This window comes from Clupea harengus, chromosome 22, assembly GCF_900700415.2.
Source record: "Clupea harengus chromosome 22, Ch_v2.0.2, whole genome shotgun sequence".
In the NCBI taxonomy this organism is placed as follows: Eukaryota; Metazoa; Chordata; class Actinopteri; order Clupeiformes; family Clupeidae; genus Clupea; species Clupea harengus.
In genome coordinates, this window is record NC_045173.1 from 21,979,074 (window position 1) to 22,001,547 (window position 22,474).

Consider the following 22,474-nt stretch of genomic DNA (forward strand, 5'->3'; position numbering starts at 1 on the left):
GTTGCATTGCTTGACGGATGATGGAGGGTGTTTCTGCCGCATTGGGTTGTGTTGATAACGGAGACGTTTATAGTGAGAATGACAGGTCAACAACCAATCACACCGCTAGCGAGCTGTTTACCTTGTGGGTAGTAGCATGCTAGCATTAGATAGCCGGCTCAGACACCTTGCAAATCCACTCAGACATATTTTTTCAGTTTCAATAACAGAGTTTTTACATTGTACAGTGTCTATTTCTCTGTAACTTAAAAAAAATCTAAGCAAGAAAAAGGCAAACAAACAACTTTTATGTACAAAAACGACAATATATGGGGTTTAGTCCACCATCTACTTTTTTCAGCGCCGCGATCTTTAGATATTAGCATAAACACGATTTGATTGGCTAGCGCCTGCGCTACTGGTTTTACTTTTACTGGCTGACGCATTCGTTGCCTCTTGAAAAGTTGCAAAATGTTCAACTTTCGGCACAAACAACGCAACGCAACTGAACCACAATTCAGTTCGGCAATGGATGGCGTCGCCCCATTCAAAGTGAATTGGGATCTGTGATGGTCAGAAAGTTCCAGCCTGCCAAAAGTTCCGGATGACGCAGCGGATGACGTTCCGATCAACTGTTTTGCTTTTTCACGTGAATGATATAGAATCTTCATGGCACACCGAACATTACTATGGAATTACGGCGATAAATACAATAAACATGATCAAATAACTTATACCCCGTTTACACGATGGTAAAACGCATATATTTTCATGCGTTTTGGCCTTTCATTTACACGAAAACTGAGGTTTTATCATGGAAAACGATCATTTCTAAAAACTCCGGCCAAAGTGGAGATTTCTGAAAACTCAGTTTTTGTGTTTGCGTGTGAACTAGGTCAAACGGAGTTCTAGGTTCTCAAACGTCACAGTATGCGACAAAAAATGCATCACATCATGTGAGCGTCCTATGTTTACAGTTAGTTTGCTTACTGATCATTGAATAGTGCTCATTTATACGTTAATGCAAACGCCTGTTTGTATTTACAAACACAACTGCGAGAAAGAAGTCGTCCTCCCGGACGAATGGCATGAGAACTTCCGAATGTCGCGCTCATCACTACTGTCTCTTTCGGAGTTACTGCATCCGACCCTCCATAGAACGGCGTATTTATGCGGGTTCATGTAAACAGAAAATTTTTTGAAAACGATCTTGTGTGTACGACGTTATTTTTGAAAACGGAGGGGCAGAAATATTCGTTTCTGTAAATACCCGGCTATGTGTAAATGTGGTCTTAATATCACCGATAACGTTTATTTAAAGCTTGCTTTGGACGTCTGGAACTTAATTTGGATCGCTAGAGCTCTATCAGTTAGCTGCAATCTACTCTTGGCACTCTGAGGTAAATATAGCTAGGTGCTACTGCTAACTAGAGGTGGGGAATTGCTACGTGCCTTCTCAACTTGTAATACAGCAATTAAATATCACCAGGGTTGTTTTGAGATACTTCGTGATGTTTCTTATTAGCCGAGCAGTACAAATGCATATGAAAAGTAATTGAAGTATTGCTAAACAATGTTCAAAGACAGCTAGCTTTAACAATCTCTGCTCTGGATCTTCTAGAAGTAATAACAATTTAGCTTTCTGTTCACAACACCCTTTAAGAACCACGTCGGTATTTCATGCCAAAATGTAAGCTATCAATCAAGTTGGCTAGGTACTAAAGGCGAACAATTACTTTTGACACTAGCAGCTAATCGCGTATGACAACCGCAAGCTCATAGCAACCATCATAGCAGTGGCGGCGCCAGACATTATTTTCTGCAGGTGCTATGGGGGAGCTCGGCGTTTTAGTGAGGGTGCTATGAAATGAGGATGATAGCCTATGTGTCACATGGTTCTCTACTACAACAACTTTACATGTTTTCTCTCTGAAGCGTCTTTGGGGTCCATGAAAAGCGCTAAACAAACCGATTGTATTATTATTATCATTATCTAGGCTTCTTCCGACATCTGCGACGGTCACTGACAAAAGGCATACAGCATGTTATAGAGTCCGCAATCCCAAATACCTAACTTACTTTAAAACACTTGTGGTAGTGAGGATTAAAGTTGGGCGACAGGTGACCACTACCATGTCAGATAGAGTGAAATTAATCTTGGAATAGCAGATAGAATTAACTAAAACAGTCAGAGTTAGAAATGCGTTAAAAAGGTATATATTATTTCAGTTCACAATCATCAGTAATCACATAGAACCTTATGTATACCTAGCACACAGACAGACTGCTTGTCTTAGGCTAAAGAGTCTCTGTTTTTTTTAAGGCGGCTCCAAAAAAGAGGAAAAAGGCAAAAAGTTAAAATCTTCGGCAAAAAAGGGCATCTTCGTTGCTATTCAACCGAAACGAGTCTTCAGGGACACAGGGCAATCAATGCATGCAACAAATCAGACAGCTTTCATTAATGTTACATAGCTAACAATACCTTAGTTACACTGTACTCCAACCACGCAAACTGTTCCAACCAGCTTTTACAAAAACTCCTTTGTTGGACTCCAAACATGCAAGGTGGATATTTCTGGAGTTTTGGTCTTCTCGGACCATCCTGAGCGTTCATGCTAATGTCACTGATGCTGCTAGCACCATGGTTAGCACCCTCAGTAGTGGTGGAGGGTTGGCCTCCTTGACCACAACGTTCCTCTCCTTAAAAATCCACACCAGATACCCCTGCGATTTCTTCTTCTTCTACGTACCTCTTGTTTCTTAATCATTCTTCCAAACATGGACATTTGGGCAAAAACCGATGCATTGTTGATATTCACTTGAAACTACAACGCACTAAATCGCTTTCTCCTTCAACCTCCCGGTAACGTCAACATTCAAGCGTGCGACGTGAAAGTTGGGTCAAAGGTTATGACAGAATGATTGCTCTGTGTCTAAAACAATCTGTTCATTTCAATCTGTTATTATTTTCTTTTGTGAGTTAAATATTATTATCACACAATAAATAACGCAGAATGAAATTAAATAACAATAATAAATAAACCATTATTTTCTTGGGGGTGCTATGGCTAATCCAGGGGGAGCTAGAGCACCCCCTAGCCCCCCCACCTGGCGCCGCCCCTGCATCATAGCAACCATCATAGCAACAACGCCAAGATTCTTTGTTGCGTCCTCCGGAACTTTTGGCAGGCCGAAGCTTGGGCTATGTCTCAAAACGAGTACCTTACGAAGTTCACTGCAATACAGTGCGTAGTGCACACTAAGCACTTACATCTGTAATGCGTTCTGTTGCTGATTAGTGTTGTCTCAAATGGAATACTGACGGATGCAAATGTGCCAGCCTTTTACCCATAAATCTGTGCGCCAGCTCCTTCCGGCCAACTAGAAATTTTAAACAAAGATGGCGGACCAAACTCCGCTGACGGCAGTGTGCTGTATGTAAATGTAATTTTTTTGCCGTTTTCTCGCTTTGATTTTTCAAAAGTTACCGAGAAATAGACACTGTACTAGGGGTGGGCGATATGGCTATCACGGTATTTGTAATTTTATATCACGGTTACGGTATATATCGCGGTTTATTATACGTACGGTGACCAGATTTGAGTTTATTTTTAAATAAGGACACTTCAGCGGTGGCGAAATGTGTCTACAGACATTTATTTATTGACCCTTAAGAACACTAAGGTGCAGAAACAATACTGCCTCAATAGGCTATAGGCCTACTTTGTACTGAACTTTTCCATTGAATCTTTAAATAGTAAAAATAAAGCAAAGTGCATGTAAAAAAAAAAAAAGGAAAAATCCTTCTGTGGCATTTAGCCCAGTGCTTATATGGCTTTCAGTGGTTCTGGTGGTTAAAGTACTTTCTTTTCAATATGTGTCCATATGTTAACGCAATAATGATGAGAAAAAAACATTTTCTTTATATGGCCACATATTAAAATAAGAAAATTAAGAAGTTGGCCATTACACATAGACATATATACATAGACGCGTCATTGACCGCTTCAGCTCGTTGCTTCGACGTGCTAACGTCGCCGCCATACAGTATTGGTGAGGTGAAGACTGGCCTGTAAACAGACGCAAGTAAATGACAGAGCTGCGGTTTTTCTGGATAAAAAGCACAATAGCGTTTACATTTCTCAACCGACTAATATTTGACCATCATTGAGAAAAATGGAACAGAATCTGCAAATAAATGGCTACACTAGACACTTTTCAGTCCATATTTTTCAGTATATTGAACCTTTCCCAACAGTCGAGGATTACTCAACAAGTAGGAATGAAAGTCCTTGTAGGTTATGTGCTTAAAAATTGTACTGGGCATCGTATTATACAGCTCTTCAGAATGTTCAAAAAAGTTCCGTTGATTTGAATGGGCCACCCCGACGTTCACAGGTCTGCAAGTAGTCCGGTCATTTAACGTAACTTGAATTCAGCAAGTAATGGGTTGCTACGCAACCCCTGAAACTTTAGAGTTCTATTTGCCTGAAGAACTATTTTTTCTAAGCGGAAATCACAAAACGGCAACAAAATCGTTAAGGAGGTATTTTGGAGGAATGTCTTCTATCGTTTTGACAAGTAACCGTGTAATAAACGGGATGATGTATAGTTCGGAGGTCATTATCTAAAAATAAATTGATTGGAATTCAAAATAAGAGTATACCGCGGTTGAAACGGTATAGCCAAATCTCTCCCGGTAGACACATTTCTACCGTTGCACGGTATATACCGTCATACCGCCCAGCCCTACACCATACTATCCGATAACACAGTTATTGTAACCAGCAATAATGGTTAAAGTGATTTGCGAGGCGTCAGTCAGCCAACTTTCCAAACTGAAAAGCTGCCAAAAGGGCTCCTCCTCCTCCAAGATGGCGCCCGTTCGTTTCACACTGCATTTTTTGACCGTTTGCAGTGCGCAATCCGGGTACTTTCAGTGCCCTGAATTCTGCTGGTTCTGTCAGTGTGAACGCCCTACGCCCTGAAAGTCAGTGTTTGAATTGCGCAAGTACCCGGTTTGAGACATAGCCTTTGGCCGTGTCTATTACCGCGGATTTTCCAGTTGGCCGGAGGAAGCTGGCACACAGATTTATGGGTAAAAGGCTCGCACATTTGCGCCTGTCAGTGTTCCATTTGAGAAAACACTAACGCACTAGAACGCACTACAGATGTAAGTGCTTAGTGTGCATTACGCACTGTATGGCAGTGTACTTCGTAAAGTGCGCGGTAATAGACATGGCCTTTCTGTCCATGACAGATCCATCAACATTGACGGATCGACGCAACCGTCTGAGCGAGCCAGCCAGATGTCATCGTGGAATGAATGCAACGGTTAAGCAACCTTTATGTCACATGATCGGCAATATAATGAAGGAAAATCACAGCAATAAAATGGGAGGGAGATAAAGTTTTCATATCAAACTTATAAAGATCTGTTTTTCTTAAGATTATATACAGTGTTTATGTTGATAGTGAAAGCACTGATATATATGAATGTATTAAAAAGGTTGCCTGATTACGCAAATTCCCTCTTCAAAATATGTTTAATGAACTCTCCTACTTTGATCTAGGTGGAGTAACAGAATAATATTACTCAGATTCATAGTGTGTTAAAACTAAGTAAATTAGTTCCTTTTAATTACAGCTTACAATTAGGCTACACAATGCGACGGTCAACATAACTTGGTCAAGCAACTGAACGGAAGGAAATCGCCTGTTAGCCTATTTGTTTATCCAATACTAACTTCCTCGCAGACAGGGCATGCGGTCTCCGAAATTCGCTGAAAAGGTTCAATTTTTAAAAATGTAACCTACTTAAAATGAATAGAGTTATTGCTGACTCGCATACGTACACAGAGCTAGTCAAAATGAGGCGGTAGGCAAAAAGAAAGTGAAACGATGACCTGCTATGATTGACGTCGTTCTAGACCAATTGGATTGTAGAGTAAGTATGAAAAGACACGTAAGCAGTGCCTCTCGATTTGGTGCACTGGCAAATGATCACGCCCAAAGATAGCCTAGCCTAGTTTTCGTTCGAGGCAGCCTCCTAGACACTTTCGTTTCTTGTGTTAAGTTTTGCTTTTTGTTTCGGTGGTCTGGACGTTCATGGACACTAAATGGTAAGAAAAGACCGTATGTATGTAGGGGACCCCTGCTGACAAGGAAGTACTGACTACAAATAGGGATTTCGCGACCATTTAAAGAGAGTGGAGTTTGTATCAATATGGAAGTAACCTTAACCCTCACGTAGCACGCTAAGGTTACACTGGCATGTTCAATGAAAAAAAAAAGTATATGTTTAATGTTTGTGTAGTTCTATAAGCACACCAATCTCTCAACGGAAATGTTTTAATGAATCAAACGTAGCGTATGCTATTGTAGAAATATATGTAGCCTATGTAAAATTGCACATTTCGGTTGATCTGGTCCGTCTTTTTTAGCTACGTAGGCAGTGTGGCGTTAACGTGTTTTACCATGCAATCGATTTGTCCCTGTTGGTTTGGGTTGCTATCGTTTCGTAGTTAAGAGTAGAAACTGAGACGGCCGAGTTCCACAATGGAGGATGATAGGGTCATGTTTTCAACAAATCAAAGTCGAAGAAGACATGGAGTCCAAGTGGACCTTGCTCTGTTTTACATGTTCTAGAAACAATGTTCCGAGAATGTCCACTGCTGTAAAGCGGTAAAGTCCCTACAGTCATCAGCCACACGGTTCCATCTACTACGGTGAAAGGTAGGCTAGGTTGCTAGATCAAAAACCAAACTTTCCAAGACATTAAAGCAAAATTGAGATCCACTTCATAATACATCATAATACACGATGCCATCTCAAGTTCTTGTGTTTCTTTTCCCAGTCTCAAGCCATCATGCCGGTGGATAGAATGCTAATGCGCCCTTGGCTTGAAGAACAGATCAACAGTGCTTCAATAAATAACCTAGTGTGGTTAAACAAGGTATATTATTGTTCTACATGTAGAATGATGACATCGTCTTGAAATGAGTATTATGTGCACATGTGGCTTTGGATATTGCTAGTAAGCCAAGTTAAGTATTCAATATTTAAGATGCAGTTGTCATTACACTACAAGTGTTGGCCACAACATTGAAATATGAATATGTTTTGTACATTTAAGTGTATTTATTTGTTTTTGCATTCATTAAATGTATTAATTTAGACATATATACCTTTCTACCTAAATGTATGATGTATAAAGTCTGCACATGACAACATTACAGAAACTGTAACATTCTTCCAATAGCAAAAGAAGATATTCCAAATTCCATGGATGCATGCTGCACGTCACGGATGGGAACTTGATAAAGATGCACCTTTGTTTATGAACTGGGCAATCCACACAGGTATTGAATTAACAAATATATATCAGTTAAGACAAACCATCGTTAATCCATCAATCCGTCAATATTTATTGACTGATCTTGAAAGTATTGGCTTACAAAAGCAAAATAAGTCATCACATAAAAAATTATTCAGTGTTAGTGCAAGAAGCGAACTGTGAAACACACTGTGAAACCTATGAAAAGTGACAGTGGTATATAGAAATACACGACCGCGATTTTCTTTCGTTCCAATTCTTGGATGTAGGATTTCCCTCCCTTTGTAGAAACCTGTCGAATGGATACATTTGGTCTAGGAAGTCCTAATTGTTTTGTTGTCAATTTATCTTCATTAGTACGCCAACTAAAAAGGAGTTTCTGTCAAAGAGCGAATTGAGTTGTTGCACTGAACAGGAGCCATCTTGACTAGGGCTGAACGATTTGGGAAAATAATCTAATTGCGATTTTTTTTCCCAAATATTGCGATTGCGATTTAATATGCGATTTTTTTATTTTATCCCCAAAAATTGTCCAACAAATCGTAATGAATGATTTAAATATGACCAACACAATATTAGGTACATTTAGTGTAAAATATTATTTCCCACATTTTACATTTTTATTTAACGGCTCATTACAGAAACAACAAATCTGTGCATTTCAGTCATTTAAACAAAGTCATTGTAAGAATAAACACAAGGCATGCACTTTTTAAACACTGTGTGCAAAATGTACCATCTTAAGAAAAAAATGTTATTTTTATTTAAAAAAAAATTTAGACCACGTTTTTAATCGCGAACGTTGCGGTTAGAAAATAGCGTTCTATCATATCGCGATTAAATCGCAAATGCAATTAATCGTTCAGCCCTAATCTTGACAGAATTTGCCTCTGTCAAGCTGTATGACTGTCTCATAGGCTTTTACGTCCATTACTTATGACACGGCATGGAGGGGCGAGCCCTCCCGGAAGCCATAGAGAATGCATTGAGAGCTCTGTTGAGAGCGATTTTCATTTCGCCCCAAATCACCCAGAAGGGGTGTGGCCATTTGAAGCACGACTTTTGCCTGACAGCTTGGCTGTTACCTGATTGGACAATGACATTCAAAGGCAGATCAGACGGTCTAGTGGTAGCATCCGACAGGAAAAAAATATAACATTTACATTTAGTCATTTAGCAGACGCTTTTATCCAAAGCGACTTACAAGGAAATTGCATTTATACATCAGGATTTTTTTCTTTTTTTCTTTCCCGTAGGTAGTGCGTCGCCCCAATCGCCCTTATGGACAAGCCGACCCTGCTCTATATATAGTCTTCATGTCTATGCCCACCTTCCCACACTGTTTTGATGCAGTTAAAAAATATCTTGTATTGTGAAATAATTAAAATGTTGTATCATGAGATTTAGGTTTTACACGAAAGGTTACGTTCCCTGTTTCTCGTAGGGAAATACCATCCAGGGGTTGACCAACCTGATCCAAAGACATGGAAGGCAAACTTTCGCTGTGCAATGAATTCTCTTCCTGACATTGAAGAAGTGAAAGACAAGAGTATTAAAAAAGGCAGCAACGCATTCAAAGTTTACAGGATGTTAACGACATCTGAGCGGTCTATGAAGAAAGGTTGGACCTATTTTGTATTATGAATTTCATGAAGGCTGTGTGGAAATCAAAAGAACTTGAAGGTCACAAGGATTTATTTCTGTGATTTGAAATTGCAATAGTACATGTTTGTTAGGCATAACTTGCCTTTCTTAATTTGCGAAACACCAAAGCCTCTTTATTTACTTGTCATATACTGCCAGTCTGTGCCTTTCTCAGATTTAACTTTTTTTTTTTCTTTAGAAAAAAGGAAGTTGGAGAAGGAGCAAAATAAGGCAAAAGTGAGTTCATACTTCATTATTAATTGTTTCAGATTTGTATAGCTTAAAAGTACTTAAAGGTACACTCTGTATTATAGGGTATTAAGCAAAATTAGAACCAGTTTGTAGAACTCACAAATGCGGTCAGCTGGCTTATTACAAAGCCTTGTCTTTCAGTACCTTAATATTCTTACCACTGATTTCCTCTGCCATCTTACAGAAGCGAAAATCTGGCGACGACACCAGCTCTAAGGGATCTGATGGGCCAACCCCTGAAGAGGAAGAAAAGGTGGAGCATGAGGCGGATAGCACAGTGACCATCGGTGAGCAGTCATACAAATAATATTACTGTTGCCACCATTGGCCCTGGGACAGGGACTGTCCTGATTAAACAGAACATTTTCCAAATCATAGTTCAGTCTCTGATAGCTCTTTATAGAATTGTAGTAAACATTGTAGTACTAACATTTTTCACAGTAGTCAATTGAATGATTAGATTTGATATGTGCTCTCTGAACATTGGCAGAGTTAATATTCTGTTAACACAGCCTAATTTGAGCCTGTCATGTATTAGCTTTAATTAGCTTGCATGCTTAGTATTCAGTATTTGTCATAGCTAGCTGTAGGTGAATGTGTCTGCTTGTGTGTGTTGTTGTCTCTGGTATTGACATGGGTCCTAACCCATCATGAGTATGGAGGGCTGTGGGTCTGGTACACCAGACACCACTGTTGAGTCTTCTGGAGGTGTGGTGGGCTAATTCAAAGAAACACTGATGAAGTTAATCCACGGTCCCGGTGTGATTGGCTGGTGAACTGTCAATCTCGCTATAGCTACTGCATTAGCAAGAGGGGTTATAAACATACCCCCAAATGTTGCGCAAGCCCACCATGAATTATTAATGCGAAAAGTATGTGTGAGTGTACTGTTATTCAGTTAAAAAAAAAAATCTTTGCTGACAATGAAGTGACATGTTTAGTTGTTTAGTTAATTCAGTAGCAACAAGGTGGGTGTTATGATGAAAAGTTAATGACAGTGAAGGAAATTCATTGTCTCATCTTTACCTAATTATTAGGTTGCATTCAGAATTTCAAGTGGCATTTCATTAACAGAACATATAAGAAGAAAATATTTGACTATGAAATGAGAGATATAAAGAGAGTGTCTGACCAGGCTTTATAGGTTAACATAATCTAGATATTAAAGATACTATACATAAGATGAAGGCTATTCTTTCATGACACTATCTCTTGTTACAATAGTTCTAGTTGCCTTTAATATAAAAACAGCTTTATGTTGATGGTGCTACAATACAGGCAATGTAGATTAACTTTGACAGGTTTGCTATGATAATCATATGTCAACTTCACTATGTTGGTGTCAGCAGCGTATGTCAGCATCAAAATATATTTAATGTGTTTTCATGTTCATTTTGATGGCCTTGATGGTTTTATTGTAAATCGATCACAGGATAGAATCAGAATCTACATTAATTCTGTGATTTTACATTAAAATTTCTACAAGCTTCAATCTGTTCTTCAACATATACAGTAGGTTGCTTAATTTGTTAAAGAGCACTCAATAATTTCTTCTTGTGAAAAAAAATATATATATTTTATTAAATTAAATTCTTCCACAGCAGTATTGGGGAATTGGTCTTTTAGTCATGCCTTATGCCAATTCATCATTATAGAAGGAGTTTCATTTTTGGACAGGAAAACTACTCACCTAAATAACATTTTAAATTAAAAAGTTTCCAAAATGTGATCAGGTGGAAGTTAAAAGAGGGAAATGTCATTGTAGGTTTTCACTAACATGCTGTCTAACTGCTCACTCAAGAATGAACATAAAAAACATACTACAGACTGAAAAAGAGCATTTTAATATTTTGAGAAATGTTTTGTTTTCTAGATCTCCATCCTACAGTCAGTGACGACTCCACTGACAACCAGCTCGTAATAAACGAAATGCCTGATGTGTGTGCTGTGGTGGAGGTCACCACTGAGCTTGAGGAAGTTTCTGACAGCCAGGTGTCTACTAAGAGAGAGGAGCCACCAATTACCTCAAGCACTATTTACCCTCGTTTGCAAGTCTCCCCAATTTCATCTTGTGGAGGTAAGTTGGGTTACAGATGGCCTAGATCAGTGGTTCTCAAAGTGGGGGGCGCGCCCCCCTGGGGGGGCGCGAACACTCTTCAGGGGGGGCGCGATGTCACAGACGGAGAAAAAAAAAAACTACCGCCGACCTGTCACTGGTTAGTGAAAGCTCCCTCAGTGGCGAAATGCAAGGGGCTGGACTGACCCAAACAAATCAAATACGGTTTTGCTCCTGATCCACCAATCAAAACGGAGTTTTTTTCATTTGAACGCGAGTTGCACCTAAGAGTATAAAAAACAAAACGCAGGCATTGGTAAGCTCTCACCCTGAGATGACTGCAGAGTTTGTTCAATTTCTCTTGTTTCCTGTATCATTCAGATATTCATTGCTTTATAAACAGTCTTTTTAAAGACTCACTCCTTCCTTAGTAATACCTTACTGCGCTTGCAGTAGGTCTATTCGTAGCCTATTCTAAGGAGTAATTTGCTCCAGTCTTTTGAAAAAGCTCGTAGCCCCGAGAGCTAGCCTAGCTAGCTACCTTTTTCCAACTGCAGCTAGCCCTTTTCTCCTTAACACCTACCTTTACATTTTTGTATCATCCACCGTGTTGCAACAAATAAAACACCAGCACTTGAATACTATTTTGTGCTGTCCCTGTCTACATTGTGTACAGTTAGTTTTGTTAGGAATCATTGCCTAGCACAGCCTTATCCTTATCCATGTCGTTCACAACCACACATACAAGAACACGACGTTGAAATTAGAACCTTATTAACTTCACACACACTGTATCAGCAAACAAACACAACTATGGACACGTTTCTGATTCGTAAAAGTCAGAAAGAGAAGCCTGTGGACTTCTTTAAACATGAACGTGATGGCCTCCAGCAACAACGAACCACCATCTCCAAGCAGTGTCTGGAGGCATCTTATGTAGTTGCTCATAGAATTGCTAAACTTGGCCAACCCCATACAATTGCCGAAACACTGATTTTGCCGGCCGCGCAAGACGTGTAGAATAGGAGCTAAACTCAGCGCAATACTGTTGTCAAATGACATTGTATCACGCCGAATATCAGAAATCAGTTTGGGTCCTATTTCAAAGAGGACTACCGTTCATTCGCCTAAGTTCGGGATCCATTTCTCTGCTCAGCAGACGAGCTGTCAATAGACATGAAAGAGCAATTGAAGAGTGACAGTAGACTTAAGCATCTCCCCTATTTCGCCATTCTGGATAGCAATGATCACCTTTGCGACATAGCCTTAAAAATGCTCATCCTTTTCGCGTCGACATATTTGTGCCAGGCAGGCTTTTCAAGACTGACTGCGCTCAAAACTAAATACCGCAACCGCGCACAGATCGAGGATGACCTGAGGATATGTTTTCAAACATTGCCCCAAGATTTGAGAACCTTTGCAGTGCAAAGCAGGCTCATGTCTCACATTGACAGACCTGTAGGATTTTTTTTGTAAAGATCACAAGAGGCCCATAATAATAGTATCCAAATTATAGCAATAATAACACTAATTATTATTATGATAATAATACAATAATAATAATTGGTCGATAATCATTAATTATAATAATAATAACATAATGATGGTGATAATAATGAATAGCCTACTAATAGGCCTACTATTACTGATAATAATAATAACAATAATAATAATAATAATAAATAGTTATAATAATTGTCTGTATGGGCCTAACAATAGCCTAACCTTGACATGTCAGGCCTATCAATAACAATATGCTATCTATCTATCTATCTATCTATCTATATATGATGGTGTAGTTGAGGGTGGTGGCGGCGGGCCGCGCGCTGGGGGGGGCCCCAACTACCCCTAACCAGCTTTGGGGGGGCCCAGCTTGCAAAAGTTTGAGAACCCCTGGCCTAGATAATCAGGAATGTTTAAAAGAAAAAGGCCAGCAAAGTTCTACTTCTGTGATAATGAATTTGAACGCACAGTTGGTTTCTTTACTGTGCTCCCTGTTATGAATGAACAGTTTAATGTAGTTCTCTCTATGGTGCGTGTTGTGGTAGAAGTAGTACAAGAACTGATTTGGTTTTAACAAAACACTGAAGAGGATTTTTTTGTGTTAAACCCTGCAGAAAGTGATGCCGAAAGTGAATACAGTGATGAAGACTCCAAGGAGGTTGGTTATAGTTTGCTTACAAACCCCATGAAGTGCATAGTCTTGCATGTTTACTACAACAAACAACAGCATGATGGCATCAAATGAAATGGAATTGTGTAGATTTGCTATAACAGCACCATTTAAATTGTTTTATATTAGGGTGTTGAATTACTTATTACCAAGATTTAATTTTGCAATGATTACTTACTTACGTTCCTAATAAGGTAGTATCAGTCAATTTCACATACAACATTTTTGGATTTTACAAAAAAAAAAAATTTGTCTTAAAGGAATGGGACATGCGGTGCCTGTCCGAGCCCCGGGTGACTTGCTCTGTAGTAAGATTCCCCTCCTGCAAGGCCCCCAGCAACTCCACCTTTTTCAACTCCGAGAAAATCAACTTTAAGGTGACCAGCTGCCAGGAGGAGTCTCCTATGATCGCCTACAACATTCGTCCCTGGTGGAGACCTCACCTTGCAATAAGGCCTGTGCCTGGTAGATTACACTCTGGCCCCCAAGTCCAACCCCGATATAGTTCCCATAAGCGTCCCCAACATATTCAACATGTCGCTTCAGAAATCTGTCCCCCTGTGCATCCCCACACAAGTACCCAGGTGCCCACCCAAACCAACATCAATGTTCGCGCCCAAACTATTTCTCACATGTTTTCCCCGAGAAGTCCACATATGCTTGACCTAACCAGTCCACATCAGCGGCCCCAAACCAGTTCCCCCTTGTGCCCCCAAACTAGTCTTATTGTGCATCGTTCTGTCGCACCCCAAAATAGTTTCCACATGCCCTCACCAATCGGACCCCAAACCGGTCTTCACATGCTTTACCCGGGCAGGCCTCATATGCTCCAACAGAGTGGCTCTCATAGGCACCCCCAAACAAATCCCCAGCTATCTCCTCATACCGGTCCTCATGTGTCTCCACAAATCGGTTCCCATGTCCATCCCCTAACTATTTCTCTCACGTCCCTCCATGGTAATCCTCATGTGCCTGCCCAGGCCCGTCCTGATTCACATCTCCAGAAAAGTTCTCAAATGCTTGTCCTAGCCAGACCTGATGTCAGTCCCCACAGCAATCCTGATGTCATACCCCATAGCAGCACCCACACTAGTGTCCAAGTCCCCATTATTAAAACGCCACACATCAGTCCCATCAATGTTGTGCCTCTGAGACAATCCTCTCCACCTGAAAGGACCTGCAGCACTGATGGTCGTGCGAGCGTGATCGTCAACACTGGCGTGAAATCGTAACAATTTTTTACCCCTCAGTAGAGACAATGTACTGTTATGATCCGAGGCAGATGCTTTGCTGCTACAGAAAATGAACTTGAGCATAAATGCCTTAGATGTTGCCCTGCCTCATCATGAACAGAGAGCACCAAAGGCTTGACAGCAATATTGGTCTTACTTTCTGTAAGATGACAGACATTCTTGCAAAGTGTTTGAAGTATGCCTTGATGACTATTTTTGATGACTACTGATGAATATGTTTTCCCAGGACAGATCTGTATTTTTGTATAGAGAATGTGGTACTAATGAGTTTCGGATCAGTTTACATTTTTTTTAACTAGCACACTAATTCTGTAACATGGATGATGTCACATGAGGACACCCCCGGAGAGCTGTGTTTATTTATTTGATTGTCTGTGTGAATATTGTCAGCATGACATTTATCATCTCTGCTGAAATTTCACCCGACTGTGGTGTAGAGTTGTTTTCAGTATATGTCAGAAAGGTTGGAAGGTGAGACATTGTGCAAACTACTGTGTTTCTTCTCTGTTTCTCAGATTCTTATTTTTGAAGTCAGTTGAGAGTTAATCTCTTAGTTGCAAAAGCTGATTTTGTGCACTTGTAATGAAAGGCCAGAATGATTAGGAATGAGATAAGAGTTGAGTGCATACTGTGTTGTTTTCCTTAACATCTGTTGATTTGACTTTTCTGTTATCTTCATGTGGTCATTGTTAAATGACATTCACAAAGAATAGTTGCTGTATAATATGTCAGCCACTCTAATTGAAGGATCTCACTGGGTTAAAAAAAGCCTGAAAAGGAGCAATTAAGTGCATTGGAAGAGAAGTATGTATGTATGGGCATGTGATTGTGTGAGTTTGCCATGCACTGCTGTTGCCGGTAAAACAGGGATGTTCAACATCAAATAAAACTGGGTTACTTTTGAAGACAAATGAAAAATGTGTGTAAATGTTCCCTAATTGCAGTAAACATTTAAACTCAGGGGTAAAATACTGTAGTCACCCTCAATAATTTAGAAAGACGAAGGAACTTGCAGTTATTGGTTAAAATGATCTCAGATGCACAGACGTCATTCCATTATTTCATCCTCAAGGCTGCTCATGTTTTCAGACCTTTGGCCTGCTGATGTAGAACAATATGACGATATCTAAAATGACTCCTCTTACTATCCACCGCAGTCTAATTGAGGGTTTCTTGACCTCTACCTAGGCAGACAAGGGAACAAAAACTATAGCGTCTGTTCTAGTTTCACATTACTGCTGGCGTAGCACAATATTTATCTTTTTTTTAGTGTGCCCACTAAAGCTGAAATAACAGTTACTAGTGTAACACTAGCCCAAAAACTAAATGAATATAGCAAACATATCAACACTGGGAATGGTTGGTGAATGGAAACAATGTAACTGTAGACAGAAGGTTTAAGAAATAACATCTCATCACAAATTCAGTTGAACCAGGGCTTTTGAAAAGCTAGTCACATGGCAAGTTTGGACACTCCCCTAAGTTATCTCCTCTAAACAGTTGGAGGAAGGAAGAGGTGATATGCACTGAAGACATGTTAGCATTTCAGGCTGGTTTCCTTGGAAGAGCGGACATAGGCTAACAACTCTGTCTTTAAATGGTCCTTCAGCTCTCTTGGTAAATTGTACAAAAATGTGTTAATGGAAAGCTTTATTTTCGTCCACATTTATTTTTTGCACTCTACAAAATGTAAATGAGGTCCTATCTAAAAATTACATTTGGGTTTTAAAATGTTGATAGGCTAACAACATGTTGTGTTAGAATGTTAAGTTTAACATTTTTGTTTAATGTGGGTTTCTATTAACATCTTTCTTCTTTGTTTTTTCTAATATCATATTCAGGGTTCCAATAGTAGGTTGGGGAATGTGGTATACTTCACTAATGTTCTTTGTTTTTCTAATATCATATTCAGGGTTACAATGGCAGGTTGGGGAATGTGGTATACCTCCCTTATGTTCTTTGCTGCTGTTACTCATGAAGTAAGATTCCTGTAATTCCTTTACCTCGTTCATGTTTCCATTTTGTACGCTTGACCACTGTATTGGGTATAGATTTATAAACACCACTTCATCTTGTCTAGAGTAAATACTGGTAGCGTCAGTGACATGTCATACTTTCTTTCATATGTGAAATGAGGTAGTGTCCTCCAGCTGGCATATCGTTGTTGATTAGACTTTTTGTGGCTATCATAGGTATCTTGTATAGAGATGGGTTTCGCACCAGAGGCAGTAGATGATGCATACACTGCATGCCGTGAGGAGATGCTGCAGAACATTTTGGCAGTGAAAGGAATTCTTCAGGAGGAGCTCAAGATCAACACTGTGTTCCAGAAAGAGTGGAACACATCTAGCCACTGCCAAAAACAGATCCCTGGAGGTCTACCGCTCCATACACAGGCTTTGCAAGCTGTTGGTAATTCTCTTTCTATGTCCAAAAAATTCAATAAAGCTGTTGAGACCAAAGGTGGGACTCCCAGCATCTACAAAGACCAGTTCCATTTTAAGTCCCTCCATTTCCTGCTTATGGACGCCTTTCGGTTGCTGAAGAACGACTCACAGTGTAGTACCGTGTATTCCGCCACCTTTGAGGACTTCACTGCCGTGAAAGGAACTGAGGTGCGTTTCGGGGGGTTCATCCCAGCAAACTATGATAAAATGGATGAGGAAGAGGGCTGTGCAGATGGTGGAACCCTGTTTACCATTAACACCTGTTCTATCATCAACTTGGAAGAGCTTGCCTGTTCTCCAGAATATACTCTGCGCTTAATATCACCAGTGGAGGTGTTTAAAGTGGAGGATGTGAAGACTGGTGACACAGAATGCCCAAGAGAGATTGTGTTGACCTCCTCAAGATTCCATAGCAATCACAATTGTTATCTATTCCCCAGGTAAGACAACACAGAACATGTTTAGAACAACTGTGGCTGCTGCCCAATTCTGAAACACAGATTATATATTGCTTCATTTTTGGTGTGGGAAAGGGACTTTGTTTGAGTATACTGGCCCTTTAGACTTTCAAATGTGTGCAGTGTTACTTATAATGTGCATATTGTAAATACTCTTGACTCCTGCCTAAGTATGTATTAATGTGTGGCTATATTGGCTCTATTAGAACATTAGCATTTGAGGTACAGCATTCTGAGCATTTAGGAGCCACCTTTCGCTACCCTCTCAGTTTACACTGGGATTATACAAGTGACTTTGTGTATGATTATACCCAGCTACATTTGTCATCATGAGACACATTTCACTATTGTTGTTCATGTTTCCTGCCAGATGCATGATCTGTTTTCTGGGTATACCTAGTGCTCACATTGTGATCCACGTTTATACAGCTTTTTCTTCTTTCATTTTCCCAGGGATCCTACCACTCCTGTTCCAACAGCTCATACTACTTCAGCTACGGCTGATCCACCTGCTGGGGGATCCTCCACCCAGTGGGTGAGCTCCGGTGGGGTTGTTCTCCTGACTGCAGTTCTTCACATCTGCTTGATTTGTCTTGCACCGTGACTCACATGCTGATAAGATCTGTGAAACTCTCCCTAAATAAAATCACACACACACACAAATATTTTTCAGACCCTTCCTCAACACACGATTAGCCATGTGCTTCAAAAAACACAGAAACGCGCTCATATTTGCATTGAGAGGATTGGCATTGGCATTGGATTGCATTGGAAGAATCCGTGTATAAATTCCATACAATTTACATTTCATTCTGCATAAATGAACTTTCCCCTTTACTGTGGAGGGCTATGTGATAAGATAAAAGGGCTATAAATGTAATGATTTACAACTTCCTTTGTTGGTGATACCTTTGGTTGATATAACTTTGCTGGATGAAATGTGTTTTCAAGGGATTGTGTTTTGGTTAAACTGAAATATGTTGAAGCGATGTAAGATTTGACACCTTTTTCGAAAATAGACACTTCACTTCATAGACAATCTTCTGGGTTTCTCTACCTCTTCATGATGGTTTTACCTGTCCTTGGTTGGTAGGTTCTGTACATGTATTTCACTGTTCAGCTTTGAAAATAAAGCACATTTTGCTTACTCAGTGCTTACCTTTTAAATCTATCCAAGGGAGAAAGCTTAGCATTGTGGGTTGCTTGCCACTCAGCCCTAGCAAAACTCTGGCCATAACCGAATTTGAGTGCATAGTGTTTTTATTATACAGAGCTTTAACTACACAAGGGTTTAAAAACCAAGTGGATAAAACATGACAAATACATACATGCCAGTGTTTCCCCTAGGTTTACAGCTTTGGGGGGGGGGGGGGGGGTGCGGCACGGTGTGCGGCGCGCCGACACAAACGCTTAAAGGAATCATGGTGTTCATGTGTTTCTTTTAATGACAGCAGTTAATATAACAACTAAACATCGGAACATGTCTTTTTATGACAATTATCCACAAAGTATGCAGCTTTTGTCGCTGCAGTGGTGTATCTTTCTGGGCTTCTAGAAGAAAAAAAATTGAGATATTTGCGGCCTAAAATTCCTGATTTCGCAGGAGCTTTTCCAAAAAGTTGCGATGACAGTTTTTATTTTTAGGTTTTTGTTGCAATGAAATTGGCGAAACAAGTGAAAGTTGCGATAAAAAGTTGTGAATTGTCCTCTTTGTAATTATAATTGAGTTATTTGTTGAAAAATAATTGATTAATAAACAAACATTAATTCATCAAGAACAAAACGATTGAGAAATGGTCCTCTTAATAACCTCACCAATATGCCAAACAAAAGATTACAAGGACTACAAAAATGTAGCTAAATAGGCTTTACTTATCCACAACGAAGTGCACATGTTGGCATTACAAAAGGACCAGTAAGACTGAATAAAATGTTATGAATGTCTCAGCCTTCATATGACGAAAAAAAAAACAGCCTGTGTCACTATGATCTGTCTCGTCATCTGACGTCCTGCCTGTGTTTCTGCCGGTCTCATTGCTTATCAATCTGTTTTGCTATCCTTGTTTATTTATTTTATCCGTATAGGTGTTGATGTTCAATTTCATATATTAATTTTAAGTCGTCCAATTTCAAGTCATCCATTCTTCAACACTAGCTGCTACCTTGTCTTCAAACAGAAAGTAACGTTACATCTCCATGGCAGCTCTTGAGGGTTTGGCAAATAATCGGATTTATTGCTTCCTTCATTATTCACAGCAAAATAAATAATTTTCGTTACATTTCATAGATTTATTACCAGACTGTATGTAAAAAGGGCCACGCACAACTCGCGGAAAATGATAAAAAATGGAAGCCAGATCTATTTCAGAATTTTCGGTGCGGACATTCTGTACGTACGTTCTGTTTCCACGTCTGTTTTAGCCATTCTCACTGGGCCTTGTCGACCCTACCTATGAAAAGATCTCTGCCGGATTCATGAACGCCTGGATATTAGTTTTTTAAAGCTTAAAAGTGTCCGTAGCTGTGCACTGATTCTTAAGCCCAATTATCTCCGCTGGTGGGAGCGTGCTCACCTGTGTGTGCGCGCACGTGTCTGTGTGTGTGTGTTTGTGCGCATCGCGGCGGAACTCCGCCATGCGCGATACAGAGAGCAGAGAATTGTAAATGCGCGACCATGTAGAGACAGAAATTACATGCCGTCGTGTAAATAAGATAAATAACATAAGGCTATTTATTTTGTTTAATAAAATAACAAGCTATAGACCTGTTCTATAGGAAAGGTAACATTAAATTACTTCCGTTGTGATCTGGCGCTTTATAGAAAATAAAATTGAACAAAATTAACTTGACCTTCCAGGGGGGGCGGGGGGTGCCGTTGGGGGGGCGGGGCGCCCCCCTAATATAACGGTAGGGGAAACACTGCATGCACATTCTTTCATGTATCTACTGTACATAGATTTATCTACTGATGGACCCAGATATCCAGTGCAGTAGGACACCCACAGAATATATTCAATGTTAAATAATGCAGTGCTTTTTGCAGTAAGTAAAGTACCACATCTCTAAATATCTCTAAACACGCTCATATTTGCACTGAGAGGATTGGCATTGGCATTGGATTGCATTGGAAGAATCCGTGTATAAATTCCATACAATTTACATTTCATTCTGCATAAATGAACTTTCCCCTTTACTGTGGAGGGCTATGTGATAAGATAGAAGGGCTATACATGTAATGATTTACAACTTCCTTTGTTGGTGATACTTTTGGTTGATATAACTTTGCTGGGTGAAACGTGTTTTCAAGGGATTGTGTTTTGGTTAAACTGAAATATGTTGAAGCGATGTAAGATTTGACACCTTTTTAGAAAATAGACACTTCACTTCATAGACAATCTTCTGGGTTTCTCTACCTCTTCATGATGGTTGTACCTGTCCTTGGTTGGTTGGTTCTGTACATGTATTCCACTGTTCAACTTTGGAAATAAAGCACATTTTGCTTACTCAGTGCTTACCTTTTAAATCTATCATAGGGAGAAAGGTTAGCATTGTGGGTTGCTTGCCACTCAGCCCTAGCACAACTCTGGCCATAGCTTCATTTGAGTGCATAGTGTTTTTATTTTACAGAGCTTTAACTACACAAGGGTTTTAAAACCAAGTGGATAAAACATGACAAATACATATGTACATGCACATTCTTTCATGTATCTACATAGATTTATATACTGATGGAATAAGATATCCAGTGCAGAAGGACACCCACAGAATGTATGTAATGTTAAATAATGTAGTGCTTTTTGCAGTAAGTAAAGTACCACATCTCTCAATATCTTTGCATTGAATTCAGTCACACTTCGTTCCCTTACTGATAAACTTCACCCAGTGATGTATTTTTGAAATGTATAACCATTCTCCTTAATTATAGGAACAAATTATTCAGAAATCTGTCCCCCTGTGCATCCTCACACAAGTACCCAGGTGCCCACCCAAACCAAGATCAATGTTCGCGCCCAAACTATGTCTCACATGTTTTCCCCGCGAGGAGTCCACATATGCTTGACCAAACCAGTCCACATTAGCGGCCCCAAACAAGTTCCCCCTTGCGCCCACATATTAGTCTTCTTGTGCATCGTTCTGTGGCACCACAAAATAGTTCCCACATGCCCTCACCAATCGGACCCCAAACCGGTCTTCACATGCTATACCCGGGCAGGCCTCATATGCTCCAACAGAGTGGCTCTCATAGGCACCCCCAAACAAATCCCCAGCTATCTCCTCATACCGGTCCTCATGTGTCTCCACAAATCGGTTCCCATGTCCATCCCCTAACTATTTCTCTCACGTCCCTCCATGGTAATCCTCATGTGCCTGCCCAGGCCCGTCCTGATTCACATCTCCAGAAAAGTTCTCAAATGCTTGTCCTAGCCAGACCTGATGTCAGTCCCCACAGCAATCCTGATGTCATACCCCATAGCAGCACCCACACTAGTGTCCAAGTCCCCATTATTAAAACGCCACACATCAGTCCCATCAATGTTGTACCTCTGAGACAATCCTCTCCACCTGAAAGGACCTGCAGCACTGATGGTCGTGCGAGCATCATCGTCAACACTGGCATGTAATCGCAACTATGTTTTACCCCTCAGTAGAGACAATGCGCTGTTATGATCCGAGGCAGATGCTTTGCTGCTACAGAAAATGAACTTGAGCATAAATGCCTTAGATGTTGCCCTGCCTCTTCATGAACAGAGAGCACCATTATTGGTCTTACTTTCAGTAAGATGACAGACATTCTTGCAAAGTGTTTGAAGTATGCCTTGATGACTATTTTTGATGACTACTAATGAATATGTTTTCCCAGGACAGATGCGTATTT

The 22,474-nt window shown here is 40.1% G+C and overlaps 1 protein-coding gene across 3 annotated transcripts; it reads left to right on the plus strand.

The window, feature by feature from the left end:
* Positions 1-5,748: 5,748 nt before the first annotated feature.
* On the plus strand, positions 5,749-22,130 carry LOC105902166 (interferon regulatory factor 2-like). Of its 3 annotated transcripts, none has more exons than XR_006151514.1 (13): positions 5,749-6,101; positions 6,628-6,714; positions 6,836-6,934; positions 7,241-7,340; positions 8,760-8,936; positions 9,159-9,196; positions 9,396-9,498; positions 11,085-11,288; positions 13,385-13,428; positions 13,701-16,317; positions 16,606-16,672; positions 16,886-17,580; positions 18,052-18,745. XR_006151514.1 is itself a non-coding variant. In XM_031559603.2 (11 exons), the coding sequence occupies exons 3-11, from the start codon at positions 6,848-6,850 to the stop codon at positions 21,925-21,927; spliced, it is 1,428 nt and encodes a 475-aa protein (XP_031415463.1). In that variant the 5' UTR covers positions 5,749-6,101; positions 6,628-6,714; positions 6,836-6,847; the 3' UTR covers positions 21,928-22,130. The 3 variants fall into 3 exon arrangements, 1 of the variants encoding a protein (XP_031415463.1); XR_006151513.1 differs by having other exon boundaries at positions 13,701-16,310; XM_031559603.2 differs by lacking the exons at positions 16,606-16,672; positions 16,886-17,580; positions 18,052-18,745 and adding an exon at positions 21,569-22,130 and having other exon boundaries at positions 13,701-14,016.
* Positions 22,131-22,474: the final 344 nt, after the last annotated feature.

Coding starts and splice junctions, on each gene's coding strand:
- LOC105902166 (XM_031559603.2), top strand. CDS start 6,848: ATGCCGGTGGATAGAATGCTAATGCGCCCTTGGCTTGAAGAACAGATC. Junction 8,937..9,158: donor TGAGCGGTCTATGAAGAAAG/GTTGGACCTATT, acceptor TTTTTTCTTTAG/AAAAAAGGAAGTTGGAGAAG. Junction 14,017..21,568: donor CCCTGTGCATCCCCACACAA/GTACCCAGGTGC, acceptor ATCCTCACACAA/GTACCCAGGTGCCCACCCAA.